At 47.4% G+C, this 20861-nt stretch overlaps 1 protein-coding gene across 12 annotated transcripts in view; it reads left to right on the forward strand.

The window, feature by feature from the left end:
• The window catches only part of tox2 (TOX high mobility group box family member 2), an 83760-nt gene that overhangs the window by 19866 nt on the left and 43033 nt on the right, over nucleotides 1–20861 (forward strand). For 8 of the 12 annotated variants that reach the window (XM_055508928.1, XM_029149895.3, XM_055508926.1 and 5 more), the window contains exon 2: nucleotides 15043–15135. In XM_055508928.1, coding sequence (XP_055364903.1) covers nucleotides 15094–15135 — 42 coding nt within the window. In that variant the 5' untranslated portion in view covers nucleotides 15043–15093. Of the gene's footprint in view, nucleotides 1–1795; nucleotides 2004–6226; nucleotides 7335–11464; nucleotides 14932–15042; nucleotides 15136–20861 lie in introns of those variants that run through there. The other 4 variants (XM_029149897.2, XM_055508929.1, XM_029149896.3 and 1 more) reach the window with 4 other exon arrangements.

Here is a 20861-nt window from a genome sequence, read left to right on the forward strand (position 1 = left end):
ACACCTCTTTTCTTCTCATCTCAAATGAAAATGTATAGCGCAGTGAGTGTTTTGCTGAAAAATACCTGGAGGGAACAGTCGGTTGTTGAATATTTGTAATACAGCTTGCATTGTGCAGTTGAAATGAGTTTTGAGATGAGTTATCCGTTGTGGTTTCCCCTTTGACATTTCGAAGGTATGCAGCTTTTGAACCATAGACTTACTGTAATCTATTTTTTTTTCTATTATTGATGTGGGGTTGAGTTCTAAACTGTAAATTGTCTCCTCTGCCATTTCACTGGCCGCGTCGCATCGCAAACCGCGAGGCCACAGTGCAGAAACAGCCTGTTTAATGATGTTTATATATAGTCACATGTAAACTCCATGTGTTGGTTTCTCGGCTGCGTGAAACTACACAAGGCCTCTGCTTCATTCACTGCTTGCTGGCTCAACGAAGCAACTGAGACGTAAACCCTTCTAGTTTGACAATTATGATAAAACAGTGATCAGAAAGTGAAAGAAGCAGAGAAAGAGGAGGCGCTGGGAGCTGCAGTGAGTGGCGAAGTTATGTGTGGTGGTAACTCAAGTCTCCAAATGTTCTCACATAAACAATTTTAAGAAGAGAACAGTAAAATTATAGGCCCCAGTTTGCACCAGTCATCTGGGCTCAGATTGTTAAAACTACAAGACTCCAGCAAATAAAAGCTCATAATCCATAAATAGGCGATGAAACACCGATTGTGTTGTCGCTTCCTCCCGTTGGGTTGTGTGAAGACCAACGGTTGTTGACACGTGAGGTCGCGATCTCCACAGCGATCTCCGTCCTGGTTTGCGTGGCCTCAGAGCGGCATCGGCACCGAACGAGAAGACCGCCTGGCTCCGGTTGGCGTTTGGGTTTTTGGGAACTCGCGCTGTTTATGTTCAGGGAGAATTTCAGCGGTGGCTCCTCGAGTTCGACTCAGGCCCGACGTTCAGCAATTCATGCCCAGAGAGAAGGGCATGAAAAAGGCTCTAATAAGAGAGAGCGAGAGGAAGCGGCAGATAAATTCAGACCATAAGTGTGAGCTGTTAAGTTGCTGTGTGCGTCCGTGTGCGTGTGTGTGTGTGTGTGTTTGTTGGGGAGTATTATAAAAATCCAGCCTCCTCTGATCCACTGTTGCCTGATCTGCAAATGGATCGAGCTGCTCTTACAAACGCGGCCTGGCGTGGCGTTATAATAGCTTTTCCTTGTACGTGCCCTGTCAAATCAACTCGCGCTCTCCGGGTGCTATTTTGGTGTTGGTCACATAGTCGATACAGGAAACTACAAGTCCTACGTGTCGCCGTTTGTCCCCGGAGAGCACGTGGGAGCGCACCCGCGCGGTGCCGGAGTTCAGCCGTGACACTTTTCGGAGTCGAGGCGGAGATGATGAGCTAATTAATGGGGTCGGGCCGCGGCGTCGCTGTAATGGCCGCTTGCGGGTTTGCGGGTGCTGCAGCGCGCATGCGGTTGTGTGTGTGCGTGTGTGTGTGTGCACGCACCCGTCGCTGCACGGTCGATTTTGTTTTTTAGTCAGAGGGATAATCCAGTATGCACATAACAAAACCTGCTAAGTGAATCAAAAAAGCCGTGTATCAGTAGCAACAAGGCTCCTGCGTCTCCTCTGTGGCGCTGGGAAGATACAGCAAATGGGCTGCGACGCGTGCCAACACACCTTCAGGGCGCTGACGGTGTGCCATGAAGCTTTCATGTGGCTTCCCTGTCTGTTTATGTAAACTTACGTCTCAATACGACGCGGGACTTTTTTTTTTTTCTCCCTTTATTTTGTCTGTTCAGGCTTCAGCAGATGCTGCGAATGTGAAATGATGCGAGGAAACGTGCGCGAACCCAGAACTTAGGGAAGTTTCCTACCGGTCTGCACTCGGAAAACAACGACGACGCACGACAAAGAGGAGGCGCGGATGCGGAGATCGCAGCGTGTTCGGGGCGCGCGGAGCGTCAGAGTCTCGCGAGCGATTCTCAAAGTTTGCGGAACAAAAGAAAAGTAAGGAAAGCGCCGAGCTGAACAGAAAGCGGTGGATGGAGACGTAAACAAGGGGCGGCTCGTGCACGTGCACGTGCCGACGTGACTCCGGCTCTCGCTTTCACTTGCGCTCGTGCACCTGCGCGCGCTCGCTGCTGTTTTCGTTCTGGCAGCGTTGTAGTAATGTTGTAGTGCATTAAACATCACTGTTCTTGCCACAGTGCCCGTTGTGTCCAGCGTGTGTGTGCGCGCGCACGCGTGTCAGGATCCATGAAAGTGTTACCGTGTTTATTTTACATTTACTTTTAGCTTTTTTTGTTGTTGTTTGTTTGTTTGCTGTCAATTTCAGTAAATTTGCCTTTTACTAGAGAGAAAATTGTAGATTTTCATGAGCACGTTGCTAGAAGAGACTTCTGTTAAATGATTGCGGTTCAGGCTGGAAAGAAAAACCAAACGGTCTTGGAAGAGTTGTTAAACGCGTCTTTTGTTTTGTTTTCGGTTCTGCGCAGGATTCGTGCGTTTCACCAGCAAATGTGATCCTCCGCGGGCGCCCAGGCTCGTTCTGTGCGCTCCACTATCACTGAGCTGCACAAACAAACCCGAGCGGCGAAGGTGAACCGGGGCCAAGCAGGTGCCGCGTGTGACACGGAGTTGATGGTTGAGCTAATTGGGGATTAACGCCTAATAAGTGAGCGGGGTGAGACGAGCGCCGAGCGCCCGAGTCGGCAGTGATGTTTCTATTTTGCGGATGCCGCTACCTCTGCTCCTCACCTTTCATGCCTTTGTTTCTCTCTCCCGTCTCACTCGGTTGGATCTCCCTCCTCTCGGTTCCCAACCCTCTGTTGATTCGCTCTCTCTCTCTCTGGCTGATTCTCATCAGCCTGTATTAGTTGCAAATGCAGAACTAAGTGGCTGTGACAACATTCTCAGATGCTCCAGCTGCCACAGATTTATTGAGTTATTAAAGTAATGTACTGTGATTAAAAATGCTAATTTCCCCTAAATCGTATGCCAGATTACATAGTTCTCCCTTTTTTTTCAGAGGCTGATTTAATTACATGGAAAATGAAACAAGGGCCAGTGATTCAATCTTTGCAGCCAATTGCCTCCTCACACAAAACTGAATTTCCTCATGACACAAACACTGTATCTGGGCTCCAAACACCGTAATGACGGCTTGACTCTTTAAGACTGATTAATCACCAGCAGCTGGTAGCTGTTGCACTGTATCAGCTGCATTGTGTGCCGATGCATTTCACACACAACATTAGGCCTATCTTGTTTATATACCACCTCGGCGCACTTCCTTCAGGTCATAATCTGGAGGCAAAGCTCTGAATTAAGCGTGAAGAATCGATGCCTCCGAGTCCTTATCTCGCTGCTGTAGTGAGCCACTCAGTGAGTGCAGGGTAGTTGTGTTTTTACATTTAAAGCATGGCTTTTAAACAAATGAAGAAAAAACTCCCCTGTCCCGCTATTAGTGTGAATTGTGTCCTTGCCTATTGTGAATAATTGTCTTCCCCCTGGGGGATTTGCGTGTGCTTTCCTTGGCTCATTTTGGCCCCTCATTATGCATTCATATATTCGTTTATATAATGCGCCACGCTGCGGCTTCATTGGACAAACCTCCCTTGCTTTTTGGACAACGCTGTGCAATACGCTGGCGTTTCCCTGAATTCCCCCCCCCCCCCCCCCCCCCCCCCCCCCCCTCCTCGGTCCTCTTCTGGTGCTGCAGCGGTTTCGCAGGATGTGCAGGGAGATTGAATCAGCTCCTTAAAAAGTAATTCCCATTTAAATAATGAGACAGAACTTCTCCCCCTGATCACTTGATCTTTGCAGAGTGCTTCTGCTGGGCGGCAGATAGCGCCACGCCGCACCGGCGCTGCAGCCCTCCAAAATTACTGCAAGATAACCGGAGCGGCTCGGCATATCATTTGGACTCCATCCTCTGTGTACTGTAACACATCCTCACCAGTATCAGCACCGCTTCGCAGCCGGGCCCCTGGACGGGTCTCCCTGTGTGAAGCGCCTGTGACCGCGTCAGCTGTCTTCGCCTCTCGCACGCGAGCGGCTTCGGCCTTACGCGCGGCCCAGACATGACAGAGGCTTGTCAGCTCGGCGGCCGGGCTCCAAATGGGTCACTCCTTGATATCTCACCACGACCCCACTGTTCCTCTGATATTACAGCACACCAGGTGGCTCGCTGTGAAAGTCACGGCCAGATAAACATGGGCCACGTCAGGGTTAAAGGGTTAAAACGTGTTTTAGCAACTGCATGCGTGCAACACAACGCGCTGCTGTACGTCTGCAGAGAGCGGTGCTGCAGGAGGGTGGCAACGAGACTGAGGGAGAGGGAGGAGAGGAGGAGGGCCGGGCGGACGGCAGTTCAGTGATTTCTGATTTATGGTTTGATTACACTCTTTCCATCCTGCTGAAGACCGGCTGTATTTGCCCGGATCACGTGAACGCTTCCTCACGTGGGCCAGCGGCCGACAATGAACGCGCACGAGCACGTGCACGCGCAGCGAGCGCGCTCGCGGCCGGCACCGCGATTGAGAGATAAAATGGAGAAAGGCTCTTTTAGGCAGCTGAGCAGCCTCTCCACCAGCAGCCTGGCAACCATTCAATAGCATTTACCTCCTAGCGGGAAATAATATTGATATTCATAAACGTGCCCAGCAAAAAGAAACACGCACAATAGACAGAGCGAGCGCAACACAGGTGTCGCTGGGTTCCCTGCTAATGATATCCCGCTCATCACAATGAGAACCGGCGCGTTTGCGAACGCAGGAGACAAACTCCGCGGAAGCGTTTTGTAAGAAGAGTCACCTTGGAATTTTAGACAAAGCACCTTTTCTCACCTGTAACCGCGGGTGCTCCTCTCCGAGAGGCGCGCTCCATTAACAGTCTGGAGTGATCAGACCTTGGCAGGGAAGCAACGCGGCGGTGAAGTGCGCTCCCTTTATGTGCCATTAGTGTTTTTAACCGGCATCGCACACGGCCGCGTGAATAGGGTGAAAGCTGCGCTGAAAAAGCCATCCAGTGATACGATGTCTCCCCAGGCATTCGTTAAACTTCCATTCGTTCTTCTCCTCGGGCCTCTTAACGTCGGCTCCTCCGACTGGATTCTGTGCCGGGGACCCGTGAGTGAAGTAGCGCACTGAAGTTCACCTTGTGCGTCAACTCAGGCTGGTTATAAAACGCTCCCAGAGAGCGGAGAGCAGGGCGGAATCCCTGATTTGTGAGTTTGTGGCCAGCATCAGTAACAGTTTGAAGCATAAGATCTTTTTAATTAAACTGTGTTTTTGATGCTTTTTTTAGGCCTCTTTTTGAGTCCTCTCTCAAACGAGTTGTTACTCATTTTTACGAAACTGCTTCATAAAGTCGAAATGTTGCAGAATGGAACTTTACAGTCAACCTGAGGGCAAAGCAAAGCAGCGCTTGAGACCGGCCGCTGGAAGATCTCAAATCAAAGAGTTGAGTGAAAGCAGAGGCAAAACAAAAAACAAGATGAAAATCAGAACAAAGGACAAACCAGTGATGAGTGACATCACGGCGGACGCTGCTCCGGCAGGTCTGAATCTGAATGTGAACGGCCCCGACTGAAAGGTTATGACCCATAAAGAGAGGGAACAGTCGGAGTGAAGCGTGCGGAGAGGAGAAATGTCAGAGTGAGAATGGCAGGAAATATGTTAGTGACAAGGAAAAAGCTGCCCCTGGTTTTCTAGAGCCCCGATGAGTAAAAATAGGGCATTGGGCAAGAAGGCAGGAAACCAGCAGAGCGAGGCCTCTAGTAGGAATTTCTTCTGGGGAGGAGAGATAAGGGACTTAACTCCCTCCTGTCTGGGCCGGCTGGATTCAACGTGTGACATGTGATCACCGATCACTTGTGTTGACACGAACAGAGGAAGACGAGATTGAAGCATTGAATAAATGATTTCACCATCAAGTCGGCGTGCGAGCTTTCTGATGACTTGCTGGTTATTGAGCATCGCCTGGACTTTTTAATTAGGTCACGGCTCGTGATGCAAACTAGAGATTACACGCGCACACACACACACACACACACACACACACACACACACACACACACACACACACACACACACACTTGCACTTGCTCAAGCAAACACACACCCATGCACAAACATAATGTATAAGCCACACCTACACACACACACACACACACACACACACACACACACACACACACACACACACACACATTGAGGTAATGGTTAAAGAGTGGAAAGTACCGTGTGTGAGTGTAGGGCTCCTCAGGTTAGAGAGTGGAAGTTAGACAATAAACAGAGGCCTTATCAGACTCTGGGCAGAGCTTCCAACCTGATAGCCCCAAACACTGCTGTGATTATTAGAAACAAATATGACCTCGTTCCACTCGCTCCCATGAATAAGCACTTTTGACGGCGTCCGCGTCAGAACGTGCGCTCGCCTCCGTCATGTTCCCGCACCGCTCCGACTGCCGCCGCATTATTTAATCTGCCCGTCGCCGCTACGTGACGCGAGTCGTCGGGGGCCGTCGGCAAATCCAATTTTCCGGCCGTGGTGGAGTGCGAGATCGATGGCCGGGAGGTGGCGAGACAACAAGATAATTAAGGGCTCTCTGATTACAGTAATTTGTACATGTTGCTGTGGCAGCTGTTAAACCGATGGGGCGGTGATTGACACCTCCACAGCCCACAATTTGACCACTTCTTATAAAATGTGGGCGGTTCAGGAATTTCCCGTTGATCTGTGTGGGACAAAAAGTCCGAGCCCTAATCAGCCTAATTCACTCTCTCCCATTAATTCTGCTTTTACACGTTTATCATTTCTCACTGTCGAAGTTGAAACTGTAAAACTTCTATGTCCAACCTTTTTCTAGATCTGAGTGAGACATTGTAATGAGTGCACGTGGAGGGGAGGTTACATAAGTGTCCTTACGTGTCCTTGTGTCATGTCGCTGTCAAATCGAGGACACAGCTTCCAGCAATATTGCTGTGTGAGACAATAACCTAAATACCTGTCAGACTTTTCTCTTTCTCTCTCTCTTCAAACCTGTACCTCACTTTCCCTTTGTGATCCCATTTCATCCTCACGCTGTCACTCCTCTCTCTCTCTCTCTCTCTCTCCCTCCCTCGCTTACCCGCGCTCCCTCATGGTCACTCTCTTAAGTGATTGCTACATTTCATCTCATGGTAAATCGTCCGTCAGCCCGTTGAGCTATCATTATGCAAATGATGGGCAATTCAATTTCAGGTGGTCGGAGGGGGAATTTCTAATTAGGGTGAGGCACACCACTCAAGATGGAGAGAGAGATGTGGAGGCAGAGAGGCGCTGTAAATAGGCGAGGTAAGGAGAGCTGGACGAGAGGAGAGCTGGAGGCTGGAGAGAGAGAGGAGGCTGCTGAAAGACTGGGATTCCTCCCTCTCCCCTTGTTTATCTTCCACATTATTAATTTTAATCAAGTTTTTACAAAAGCGTCGATATAAAAGGCTTCTGATGCCCAAGGGCAGTTTAGCAAAACACAGCTCTCACTGTGCGAACTGCTAACAAACTGCTAACAAACTGCTAACAAACTGACTATTTGAATATATATAAAAATAAGAGACTCATCTACAACTTATAGTTTGTCATTACTGTCTCATGAACCTGAGTCTGATTAAAGGATGTGCATCCATCAAACCAATCAAGTTTTCTTTAAGTCAAGTCAGAAGCCAGCTCAGTGGGACGATAGTTTCATTATTGTTTAGTACATGTTTTCGTCAAATGCTCAGACAAGTTATATTATTGTAAATGATTTCTTCCAGTTTGTTAAATCAAAAACATTCGTGATTGAAAGCTTGTTCGACTGTTTTATACTTTTGTGACTTGGGAAAAGCCCCTTCAGTTCATAGCGGAGGTTGTAGAGGTTTTTAATGTCTTTTCTGACATCTTGGCGCGTTTCGCTTCGTAGCCTGAAGTCACACGTTGTAGGAGACTCGTTTTGTGATTCTAAAGTGTGGACACAAACGGAACGGCCGCAACCACAGTAGAAATTTAAAACGACGACAACTGCGCAATGAGACTGAACTGCAGGATGAAAGTGAGTAATGAGACGTCCATTAAATTAACTACACTGAAGGCGACGTCGGCTTAAAATGCACAGGACTGTATTAGTTTCAGCTTTTCCTTCCGCCTCCTCCAGAGACTTAACATAATACACACAATTACAATGTCTGCAGTATGTGCCGGTTTGTAAATTACATTTTGTCCGATCGGTAGCGATGCTGTGCTGCTGTCAGAGTGGACCAGCACTGAGCCGGTCTGTGTTTTTTTATTTATTCAGCAGCCCAGAGGGACAACATGCTTCCTGCAGGGAGAACAATAGAGCAGAAAACTGTTGGTCAAACACTTCTACTCCCATTAAGGCCATACTCTCCGTTCACCTGCTCGGCGTGTGCGGGTTGTTAGCATATTCAGGTGGGTGCGTGAGTTTTAGCGTTTTGTGCGTTCGTGCTGATTTACGTCTCGGTTCGTTTTTAGTCCGTCTTTGTGTGCGTCTGTGTGTGGGAGACATATTTGTGTGGGCGTTTTGCACATACTGTACACACGTATTCGATCATGTGTAGGTGTGTGCATGTGTTGGGCTTCAAACACACACACACACACACACACACACACACACACACACACACACACACACACACAGAACAGAGGATTCGGCTGAGATCAGCAGCTCACCCTGGGCTGTCAGAATTTTGTCAGCGCAGCCCAAGAATCACAATTGGACTCTTTAGGAGGCATTAATTCAAAGCGCCACAACAATGCTCTCTGAAACCAAATCAACTGCCTGTAGTCAGCATATCAACTCTCCACTAACTCTCCCACTGTATCTCTCTATCACCATCTCTCTCTCTCTCTCTCTCTCTCTCTCTCTCTCTCTCTCTCGCTCTCTCTCGCTCTGTTTCTCCCTCCCTGAGTGATTGAACTTCTAAATATGTTGCTAAAGCTGACTTACTGTAGCAGCCTGCTGAATATAGAAAGCAGCTTCCTCTGCAGCTCACTGCCTATTTGAAGTACATGCATCCAAACATCCAACACAGTGACAACATTCAGAAACGAGAGGAAAAGATGAAGGGGATATTTTAATCATTAAAATGTAATAAACAGAACAACAGAAAACACAGCAGCAAAACAGCAAATCAGCATCTTAAAGCAGAACATTTGACTTTATACGATAGTCACTTGCCAAATTTAAATTTAATAGATTTTATTTATTATAATTCTTGCCTGTTATATTCCAACCTTATCAACCTTCTATTATCTGCTTTTCCCACCAATCTCAGTTCTTCTCCCCAGCCTCAGCCTCTATTAAAATAGTCGGGTCTGCAATAGTCTGCATGCACAGCTTACATTAACCAAATCATCCTCCAGCCATCTGTTTTCTGCCTTTAACACACTGCTTGGCCAGCGCACAACAGAGGTGTTGGCTCTTCTTGGTTATGCCTTTTTTTTTTTTTGTAGCACCATGTTGTTTTGCCTTCAGGAAACCACCAAATAACAAAAAGACACGAGGCTCTGAAAAGAATGAGGCAGAAGAAGAAAAAAAAAAAACAGAAGAGACGGATAAATGAAAATGAAAAGTTTCTTTTCTCCGCTCCGTATCAGAGGGAGCAGGCTGCAGTTTATTAATGCGCTTCATCTCCTTTGCTTTTGTGTCAGGTGTAATACAAAGGGCAGTTGTGTGATAGAGGAAGTGACAGAACAGGAGTGAGGACGTTCCTTTCTCCGCTGCACGTTATCCTCAGAATGGAGGCCTTTGTGGCGCCTGTAAAACTGGCTTCAATGTAAATAAGCGACAGAATTCACCAGGCTGATTGCCTGTCACTAAAGTTCACCTTTTCCCCCCCGACGAAGCTTGATTGCCATTTCTTTCGCTTGAACGGCGCCAATCTAGTTTTAATTCTGCATTTTGACGAGCGCCCGCGACAACAACTGTGCTTCAGCCACTGAGCGAAGCATAAAAAGCTCTGGGTTCAGGCCTCTCCCTGAGCTCCACAGCTGGTTCTTCTCAGCCCAACCTGCGCTCTGCGACACCCCCGTGCGTCTGCAGGCCAACGCGCACAAGCGGCAGCGACGACCAAGCGTCAGAGACAGGGAGCGAGCGCGTGTCGTAACGCCGGAGGAATTAGCACATGGTCGGAAACCCGCGCTGCTGCAGACGCGTAACCTCCGGTTTCACTCTTAATTGTATTTCTTAAAAATAGCACCTTTTCTTCTGTTCTTCACTCGAAACAAGCTGTCACCTCAGATAAGGTTAAGGCCAAGGTTTGGGTGGAGGTGAGGGTGAACAGCAGACAGCCTGCACTGCACACAACGCATTAACTCAATATTTTAGAGAGTAAACTGAAGGGGTGATACTTAGGGCCATAAATACATGTAGAATGAAAGGTAGGATGTGGGGGGGGGCGTGTGTTTACAGTACTACTGGGCGGACATTCACTCCAAAGGCTGCGGCCGGCTATAAATAGCCTCAAATCAAACACTGGTGTGAGCTGGATATTCCCAATGGTGTGATCAGTAGTTTAGTGCCAGGCAGCCCCTGGGTTTGTGTCCTGGTTATGGCTGAGCTGACATCTCACCCTCTCTCCCTCGCTCGCTCTCTCTTTCTCTTTGTGCCTCGCTCTCCCTCCCACACAAACACGCATGCATACTGTACATTACCCTGTGCTAGTTCTGCGACCGATAATGTGGAGAAACGTATATTTATTTTTCATGTGCAAATGAACGGACGGAGGCAAACAGCTACTAGAATCCACTGTTCAGTGTGTTTCAAAATCAATACTTATTACAAGCGTCTGCTTTGTAAACAGATGCTAGAAGCATCTTTGCATTTGGACTCTGAGTCATGGTTTTGTTTATGCCTTTCACTCATGTATTTTCATATATTCAAGCATTTGATTCTCTCAGTGTCTCTAACTTCGACAGGGACACAATAACCTAAGCGCGTTGTTGAACCCTTTCCAAGTTCCTGTAACATAATGCTACTATTAACACAGCTATATGCTGACGCATCTGTTATCTTAACCTATATTATCTGTTGTCAATTTGAATTATATTGCTCTGAAAATGATTCATCACGGTGCAATGTGCGAACCAAAGTTACACAATGCCATTGGTTTTGTCTCGCACTCAAGTGTTTCAAAAACCACTGAAAAAGTGATTCATGTTCTATTGTTGACAGACCATCACAGGCAGAAATCAGAACGTTATTATGTAATATGTTTAGACAAGACGTTTGACAGGATAATGTTTTTATCAGCAGCACTAGGGGAGAATTTAACTGTGCTGGGACTGAACAGATGTTTGGCACGAGCGCGGGGTTCTGGTGTTATTGATCCGGTGACGTGCGCTGTGTGCGTGTACGTGTGTGTGTGTGTGTGTGTGTGTGTGTGTGTGTGTGTGTGTGCACAGATGACTGATAGGGCTTCCTCATAAGCCGGCCTGGGCCCTGCATTCTTCATTCTTCTCATTGGTGGAGTCTGATGTGTGCAGAGCTCCCAGCTAATCTCAGAAGAATGTCAGCTACAGGCGCACATGTGTCCCATTAAGTCCAGATCTGCGTAAATAGTATAACATGCACCAGCTTACGTTACAGGTAACTGTACCCCCACAGCTGTGCCTTTGGCTTTACGGTGCCCCGCCAGCCCGGTCTATAAAAGGCAACGCTCGGATCTAATGAGCAGCTTGTGAGGCCGCGGAAAGGGAACTTTGGAATAAAAAACAAATGTGGAGACGTTTTTGATACGACAGAAATCTCAGAGACGAAACTAAAACCTTATTTCTACCGGACACTGAAACGTTGTTGTTACTGGTTTAACATGCACACATGCATCACTGGCTCTGTGCTCATCGTCGCGCTTGCGCTGATTGGCTCCATCCTGCTAAGTGACAGCACGGCGTTTGCGTTTGCCGTCGCCCGTGGGGGAAGTCCCGCTCGTCCTCGCTGAAAAAACTGATACAAAGTTCAGAGGATGCCAGTTTCTTCCTGATGCGGTGCAGCATCTTCCTGTGGCTGCACGCCGAAGCTAGCTAGAAGCAGTGGGTTGCAGTGACATGGACGAAGCAGCACTCTCTGCACTGTGTGTGTGAGTGTGTGTAGCAGAATAAATCCTCAGGTTCGCTTTATAGCCAGCGTAGTGAAAATGATTGGCTCCCATGTGATTTTTGGCATGTTTCCCTTTAAATCACACCTGAACAAGCAGTCAGATTTAACATAACATGTTCGCCATCAATCAGCATTAAACCTTGACTTCAGGGACTCTAATGAACACAGCTGGTGGCGCGTGAACACTTGATGTACAGTAGAGGGACTATTCGTACATCTTTGCAGAAAAATAATTTGATCAAGCAAAGGAATTTGTCTGGAACCCAGGAAGCCGACAGTGGATGCTACGCTGCTGTGTGTCAACAGCTGTTGAAAAGCACAGGGAAGCACCGGGAGAAATTTTCTTTTTGAAGTATGTAGGTGTGGTTAAAGAGAAAAATAGCGATGCCACCAGGATCCTTGATTCTTTGTCAAGATAATTGCTGCTCAATTGGCCTCTTCTAGACTTGAGGTTTGAAGGGAAGCTGTTGTAAGTGTGGGCTTCAAGGTCACTGTCAGAGAGAAGCAACAGTTCACATCCACCATTTCTGCTACTTCAGACACAAAGAACTTTGTTTGGGTTGATGGGATCAAGATGCGTGCATTAAAAACTGGGTTCAGAACATTCTGAAGAACATCAAAATCAAGGTTCTGGCGTGGCCCTACGCCCAGATCTGTTTTAATGACAACCTACCACATGCCCCAGAACCATACAGTCTGAATGGAAGAATGGGCGAAGGGTCGGAACCATCATCTTTGTCTTGTTTTATTTCAGCACATCAGAATTCACACAGCAATTCAACCATAATCAGTTTTAGTTGAGGTCATTTCCCTGAAAAAGGTTAAGGGTTTTGTTTGATTTCATAAAGGGAGGCAATCATTTTGTCCTTAACTCTGAGCGCAAAGAAGAGACTCGACATGGTGCTGAATGACAAACCGAATCGCTTTTGGTGGAAGGAACGGTGACACTGTGCAAAGAGAGGCCTGAAAAAGCAAAAGGAAGGTGTCGGGGAACAAGTATAGGGAACAAAGCTTGTTGCACTTGCAAACTGTTGTGAGCCAGCGAGGAAATGTGCGGGGTTTGGCCGCCGCTGTTGTGGGTGCCAGCGCTGCTAATGAGTCTGTCAGGGCCAGTTAGCGCAGCCAGGCCTGCGCGTGTCCCCTCCAGGCCGCAGACAGCTGTTATTAGCCCGTAATGGCATGCCACGGGCCCAGATTAGCCTGGCACACTGAAGAAATATCAAACATTCACTTATTGCAGCTTCTTTGCTGGTTAATGCATCCATTCTGTGGGGCATTTATAGCGGTGACGCTGGCGAGCTAGCTAACAATCCACCAACGAACAGGAACTGTGTGCTGTCAGACAGGGAGAAAAAGAAAGGTTTAGGCTGATTAAAAGGTCGGGATTTAGGCCAGAAGACTAATTATTGTAGAAATCTACCCTAAAAGAGAAAAATCAATGCACGTGCATGTTTGACATTTCAATATCAAAGCTCAAAATGGCGGCTGTGCCACTTTTAAAGTGTCGGCCGTTAGGGCGCGCGCTGCCGTAGACGAGTGCTCTTTTTAATAACGCTGGGTCATCATTATGCGAGGCGTATCGACGAGAGGGCCACTGCTGTCCACTCATCCGTTTTCACCTTTCATAATGAGCGCAGGAAATCAAAACCTTACACAGCAAGCGCTATCTGTGCCTCGGGGGAGAGCCTGCGCTGTATACAGTGTGCGATGAGCCCACACCATCAGATCGGCGGGCGGAGTTAAGCTCAGCAGGCTGCTCGCGGCGTAGAAATCAAGCGCTCTGAGCCGGTTACTCCTTCATTATGGTTCATGCACGGGGCCGTTACGTAATCGGCCGCTCCAGAGATGCCTTCCCACTCTCGGTGGTTAAATATAGGTAAATAATGCATGTGTGGCTGCTTTCCAGGCCCTGCCCTTCAATGCGTTTCTAGTGCGATTGCATCGGCGCCGAATGGACAAAAGAAAGCGGGTAAAAAATTAAAAGTGAGAGAGAGTTAGTAGCAGTAGATGGCTTCGCTGTGTTTTCCCTCCGTATAATCCACATCACATACTCATTAGCAGATTGCATGGATCAAGTGTGTCAAACTCATCAAGTACTATACCGTACACCGCAGGCCGCCGTCTTAGTCATTTCAAAAACAGAACATCATCATTTAGGAGAAACGGTTTCTCTATGACCAGCAGGCGCCAAAATAAAAGCCAAAACGGAAGCAGAGCACGCAGCTGTGTCATCATTACCTACACGAGGGCTTATCACTGCTGACCTGTGAAGAGTGACGTCAGTCCGACGAACAGCGTGAAGCGAGTAGAGCTAAGGAGGGAGATTCGTAGTGAATCCTGAGGGGGACCCCCCGCTGGGCCGGGGGCCCCACTGAGCGCCACCGTCTTTTCCCTGCAGGGGCTACTTGTTGCAAATCATTAGCTTCCAGCCACTGAGGCTTTTCTTCCAGGGTGTGTTATACAGCTAAAGCGCACACAGGGAACACACACACACACACACACACACATGCACTCATGCATGTGCTGTGTAATGTATAGAAAGATGGAGTCAGTGGAGGACAAGGGCAGAGCTACCAAACACAACAGCTTAGCTCCATTAGTGCCGCTGGTGAGCCGTCCTCATCCAGTTATTATGTGTGGGACACCCGCACATAATAACTGGATAAGGTGAGGAGATTTAACATGGCAGCTAATGTTCAGGCTTCGTGACTTGACAGAAGTTTCCACAACTAACCCTCAAACAACAAAACGAGAACAACAATGCCGTCAGATTCCTGCACCGTGGAAAAGAAAACAGAAGTGAGGCCGAATTGGCGTAAAATGAATTCAAACCTGAATCTTTTTTTTTGCATATTTATTTTCCTGAGGTTTTGCGATTGCACTCAAACGTCTCTCTCTCTCTCCCTCCAGAGCAGATACGCTGGTGCAGATCGAGGTGTGAGACTCTACAGTTCCCTGCCCATGCGCCCAAACCCCGACGGCAAGAGACTGCCCTCTACTGGGGTAAGGCTCATCTCTCCCATACCTCCCCCCACCCGACCCTCCCTCACCCCTGTTGCCTCACCCCTAGGTCTCCCCCACCCCTTCCGCACCCCCCACCCCCCCCCACTCGTGCACAACAAGCCTCGACACACCGCACGCTGAGTGAGACATAGCAGAAGCAGAGCAGAGCTTTGTGCATGTTTTATAATACATATATTAAGGCTCACGGCCTGGAAGGAATCCAACTCAGTCCAGAGTTAAACCATCTATAGTTAGATCAACTTACTACTCCCACACTTGCTCTGATAGAGCGGCTTAGCACCCCAAGCCCTCACTGGCCACCACAAACCTCCCAGTAAAGATCTCATCTGACCTGGTGGCTTGAGTGGTGTTCACAAAAACATGCTGCTGCACCAGCCCCCCATCACACACACACACACACACACACACACACACACACACACACACACACACACACACACACACACACACACACACACACACACACACACACACACACACACACACACACACACACACACCCTGGTGTTCCTGTTCACACAGAATGTAGATGGTTTCTGGCATCAGGTTGAAAATATAATATGTGGCTTATTATTATAATTATTAATATATGGGTTTACATTTGTAGGACTTCAAAGTTTCAATTTTCAACAACTTTATAATATAATTAAGGACAAAAGATTAAGTTTTTTGAAGTTTCAGTGACGCAGCACTTGCAGTACTTTGACTTTGACAAAGTGCTGGAGCAGTGAGTCTAGTCTGTTTGTGAAACCTTTCTTTCTTTCCTTTTCTCTTTTTTTTTTATAAATCATTTATTATTGTGAAAATCATAATTAGAATCTAGCTTCCGTTGCTTTTATGCGTTTATGTAACAAAGGAGACAAAATGAAAGAACAATAGAGCAAAAAGAGAATTTAATTTCACATGTCTCCCTTTTTCATGTTTCACTCCATGCAAGTGCTTTTTGAATTATCTCCTCACTGCTCCGGGGCTCAGTGAGAGGAAGAGTGGGTGAGTGAGGATGGGAGAGAGAGAGAGAGAGGGAGAGAGACAGACAAAGCAAAAGCTGTGTAATATTGTTGGTGCGCACCTTTTTTAATTACAACAGAGATTGTATTGATGTCTCAGGCCACATGTCCTAAATCATTTATCAAGGGGGGAGAGTGCTAACAAAGCATTTCTAAGAAACCCATCCTCTCCCAGCGCCCGGAATCATGTGTTATCTAAAGTGAATATTGTTAATGCTGTTCTGTGGAGAGACCCACTTACAAATCACGGGAATGAGTTCCTTGTCAAGGCACGTGCGCGAGCTGGTAAAGAGATATATTTTCTGTTTTGCAAATTAAACTCAGCGTCTAAATCTGCGCGCAGAAGTTCTCCGGTGAAGCCACGAGGGCCGCGTTGAGAGTGATGGATGAACATTAATGCGCCGGGCTTTTTGTTGTGAAGCGACTTAGGCCGTATCACTCACACAGATTAGAGTTTATAAGAAACACAACTCGCGGATAAGGCGCCGCGTGCTATTTTCTGCCTCATTGTTTGGCTTGCTGTCATTTCCTTTTGTCTGTTATTACCTGGGTGTAGCAGCAGTACAGTAGCAGACTGTAGCTACATGGAGAGGGAGAATATAAACCACTTAACATGCAGGAGGAAACCAGACGTTTTTCCATTGCACTTATCAGGTGCTGCGGTGAGAGCAAGTGTCAAGGTGCAGTAGGTCTCTGCCCCCCCCCCCCGTTCCCTCTCACCCATCCTCTCCTTCCTCCTCTCTTCCTTCCCCTGCACACCCCTTTTATTTTCCCCTGATCTCTATCTCTGCCCCCCCCCCCCCCCCCCCCCCCCTCCCCGCCTCCCTCCTACCACCACTCACCACCCTCGGTTCAGTTAAAAGTGGGCTTGGCACTTCCGCAGCAGCCCCCCCCCAACTCCCTCCATCTCACACACACACACACACACACACACACACACACACACACACACACACTCTACCACCACTTCTTTGCTCTCTGTCAAACTAACCTCCAACTCCTGCTCTTCACCTCTATGTTTCCTGTCAAGGTGCACTGCCCACCTTCACCCCCCCCTCCCCTCCCACCCCTCGACCCCCCTCCTCCCAACCACCGGCTCTGCCCCCGCAACCTTTCTCCTTTTCTTTTTTCAACCTCTATTATGGCTCTAAATGCCTGCAGTTCATTTTTTCAAACGCTCAGTGCAGAGGGCGTGACCCCGAGCGCTCTGCTCTGATCGCTTGTACGCGGATGGAGGCTTCGCGGGGAAACTCTCCCCTTAGATATCACGTATGCTTCAGATGCACACGGCGAGTTAATCATCAACACGCACTGTCAACACTCAGTGTCAGCGTATCGCAGATGGCTCGACAGCGAGCTCTTTCAATGCCTAATTACGGGTAATCATTGACCTGCCGGCCGTAGCGTGAGCTGAGGTAAACCTGCTCAGCAGCAGCCGGTGGAGGCAGATGGCCGCCCACAGTGCATGTAAATCTGTGTAGTTGTCATTTTGTTTTCTGTAAGGTTTTAAACTTGCAAAGTGTTTTTTGTGAACTTCATTTAAAACCTGATTTACCTGAACAATAACTACAGCAAAAACAGCGGGCTGCACCATTTCTTAAACTGCCTTTTTGAAAATTTGGCATCTCCGCAACCTAATTGTGACATTTCAAAGGATTTCAGCGAGTGGCCCAGGTAAACTCACTTCCGTCATCAGTCAATATTTTCATTCGTAATGGAAATACAGGAATCCATTTAATGACAGGAAAACCCATTGAGCAGCGGTGATGCGCAGTGGTTCTTAGAGGGGTTGTCTGGGCTCAGCTTGGATAAGCATCAGTGTTTCCTTCGCTGGGAGTCAAGCTGAGCTAACGTTGTAGCTGCTGTTATTGTTGTTGTTGTTTTAGCTCCACTGCCTTGACAGTGATACATAGGGTGAAGGTTCAGAATCTGCTGTAGCGCCGAGATGACAGGATCATTTCAGGACTCCTCTTTCTATTTTCCCTGGTTCCTACACGCTTCTCCCTCTTTCCTGCTCTCCTGCTTTGTCTCTCTCGCTCTCTACTTTTTCCAAGCTGATTTGGAGCCTTGCATAGTCAATTATGTAGGGAGTGAAAGATGGAGTGGGGGCTCCAGCTTCCATATTTTGGTGTGATATTAATATTGCATGAGCGCTATTCTGTAGCGAATATCTAAGAGACTGCCTATTAAGGCAGCAGCAGGAGAAGAATGTGACAGACACACACACACACATTGTACATACATACATACATATACAAGCAGAGAGATGGGGTGAATCAGTCAGGATCAGGCACAGGTTGTTATAATTAATGCTTTCCACATTTATTTTGGTGGGATAATAAGAGTGACGCATTTCCTCTTTAATATGTCATGTTTGTTTATCTTGACATGGCTCACATCGCACTGTACAGTGGGAGCGTTTGATGGTGGCGAGCACTGAATGATGCTCCGCCGCGACGGAATATATCGCAACTCGCTAATTGAACGAATAAACGAATCGGCGGCACAAACAAACATCTGGCGCAAGGCGACGCAAAACAGAAGCGGGCGAAGAGTGCCAAGACAACTGTAAGGCTGCGATGTGATTTATCGCGCGCTGCCGGGCGGGTATCAATGATGCATAGAGTGAGCGTCAACAGTGACAGGCTGAGAGGGTCTCCAGCAATGACTGAGAGGTTCAGCATGGACTCTCCTGCCTGTGGTGACAGCGGACGGCCTGTGACAGACATCTCATTTCATGCCATCGCAGATCGTCAGCGGCTGATAAAGTGTCACATACATAATACGCATTAATAGAGTGTGGACGCACATCAACACGTGCAATTTGTTATCTAGACTTTTCTGGAATCCTATAAGAATCATCGCACTTGTGTTCGGCAACGGGGATGGAAGCAGTCGTAAATCAGTCATTAAGCATGTTCTGCATTGATGCATGATCCACGTCTGCTGAAAACTGAGTCACACTTCGGCACATGATTCGTGTTTAACCTTTATGGATTGTGGCTACGTATATACAATAAATGATCCTAACATTGTATTATAATTGTTATTATTAAAATAGCTACTGACACATTTTATGTAATGTATGAGAGCCTTTGGGCTACTGGATAATTAAAATCCCCCAATTATGGCAATAAATGTAAATTCATATTCAGAATTTGAAATATTTTTTTCTATATAGAACTATTGTGAAGTGCTGTTGGCATGTATAAAAACTGTAGTTTTCTTTTTCCCAATAACTTATATCTTTTAAATGCTCAGTCTAACGCATGCCTTAAGTAACGGCAAGAGACAAATGCGTAATGATGCATTCTTCTCAAAGTGCTCTCTCGGGTTCTTCTAAATGTCACACGTCTTGAGTCCATGTGCACATCTATAGCTGCACATCTGCTTGGAGCTGATGAATCCTAGGGCTGGTAAAAAACATGCACCTCAAACGTACAGGAGTGATCAGCAGACTGTGTTTTTGAGGAGGGGCTCTCCTGTACAGCGCTGCCCCCCCTCACCGCGGCCGGGCTCAATCCAAGCCCGGGCCGGAGTCGACACAGCCGGTTAGTCCCGAGCCCAGGAGCGCCACGCTGGGCCCGGCGTCCAGCAAGTTGCTCCGCGACCGTACAGCACCAGCTGGAGTTTAAAGGAGCCTGTAAAAGGCCGATTCTCCACAGTAACATCGGCGCCCGCGCCTCAAAGACTCTGAATTAAGGCCCACTTTCGCTCGCTAAAATGTAACAAATGTGTGGAAAAACATCACAGGAGAAAGGAGAAAGTGAAGGGAAGGACGGAGGGAGAAAGAGGAAGTAGAGAGAGCGAGAGAGAGGTAGAAATGGAGAACGAAAGCAAAGGAAGCCCCCCCCACTCCCCTCCCTCCCTCCCTCCCTCCCTCCCAGATATATCAGTGTAGTTGGCTTTCTCTGAAATTCAAATGGCAAGAAAAAAAGGCTAGATGAAAAAAAGAAACCTCTGGTTCTGGAAAAGGGGGGTGGGTGCTGAGAAAAAGACCTGCCATCCATGTATTAGTGCTCTGTAAATATTACATGAGTTCCACATTCGCTCAGTTGTTTGGCATTACTTCCACTGGATGGGTATATTATTTTAGAAACCATGCCTTGTTTATGGAGAGACATGACCTACTTCCAGACACTCCCCTCTCTCTTTCTCTATCTGGTATTTTTCTACCCCCCTTCCCTCCCTTTACCCCCCCCCCCCCCCATCTCTTTTTTTTCTGCTGTTTCTCATTCACTCTCAATCTGCAAAATCTCAACTGCTTGTCCCTGCTGAACAATTACAAGGCAGAGAGACCCAAATGGAGATGTTTGTAGAAAACAACATGTGTATAATTAAGGTTTAATGAGCTCTTGTCAGGGTGGAATGTGCAATTAGATTGGTAATAGAAAATGCTGCCTGGATGCTAGTGGCAAAGTCTGGATGTGGAATCAGCATGGCACTAAATGAAAGAACACTGAATTATTTTGAGCCCTATTGACAAAAGTAGACTGTGCTGGATGCTGCATTTAGATTTAAATACATAGTGAGGTCCCAGATAGAGAAAGATGTTTTTTTTTTCATGGTTGTGCGCTATAGTGTGTTTTCAAATTACTGTATTTACGCACACCGGCTTGGTTTTGGGGGAAAACAATTTCTAAACAGAGGAGGTTATGCTTTCCTGCAGCAGAATGAGGGAAGAGACAGTAATTGTGA

The sequence above is a fragment of the Betta splendens genome, chromosome 5 (genome assembly GCF_900634795.4).
Source record: "Betta splendens chromosome 5, fBetSpl5.4, whole genome shotgun sequence".
NCBI lineage: Eukaryota > Metazoa > Chordata > Actinopteri > Anabantiformes > Osphronemidae > Betta > Betta splendens.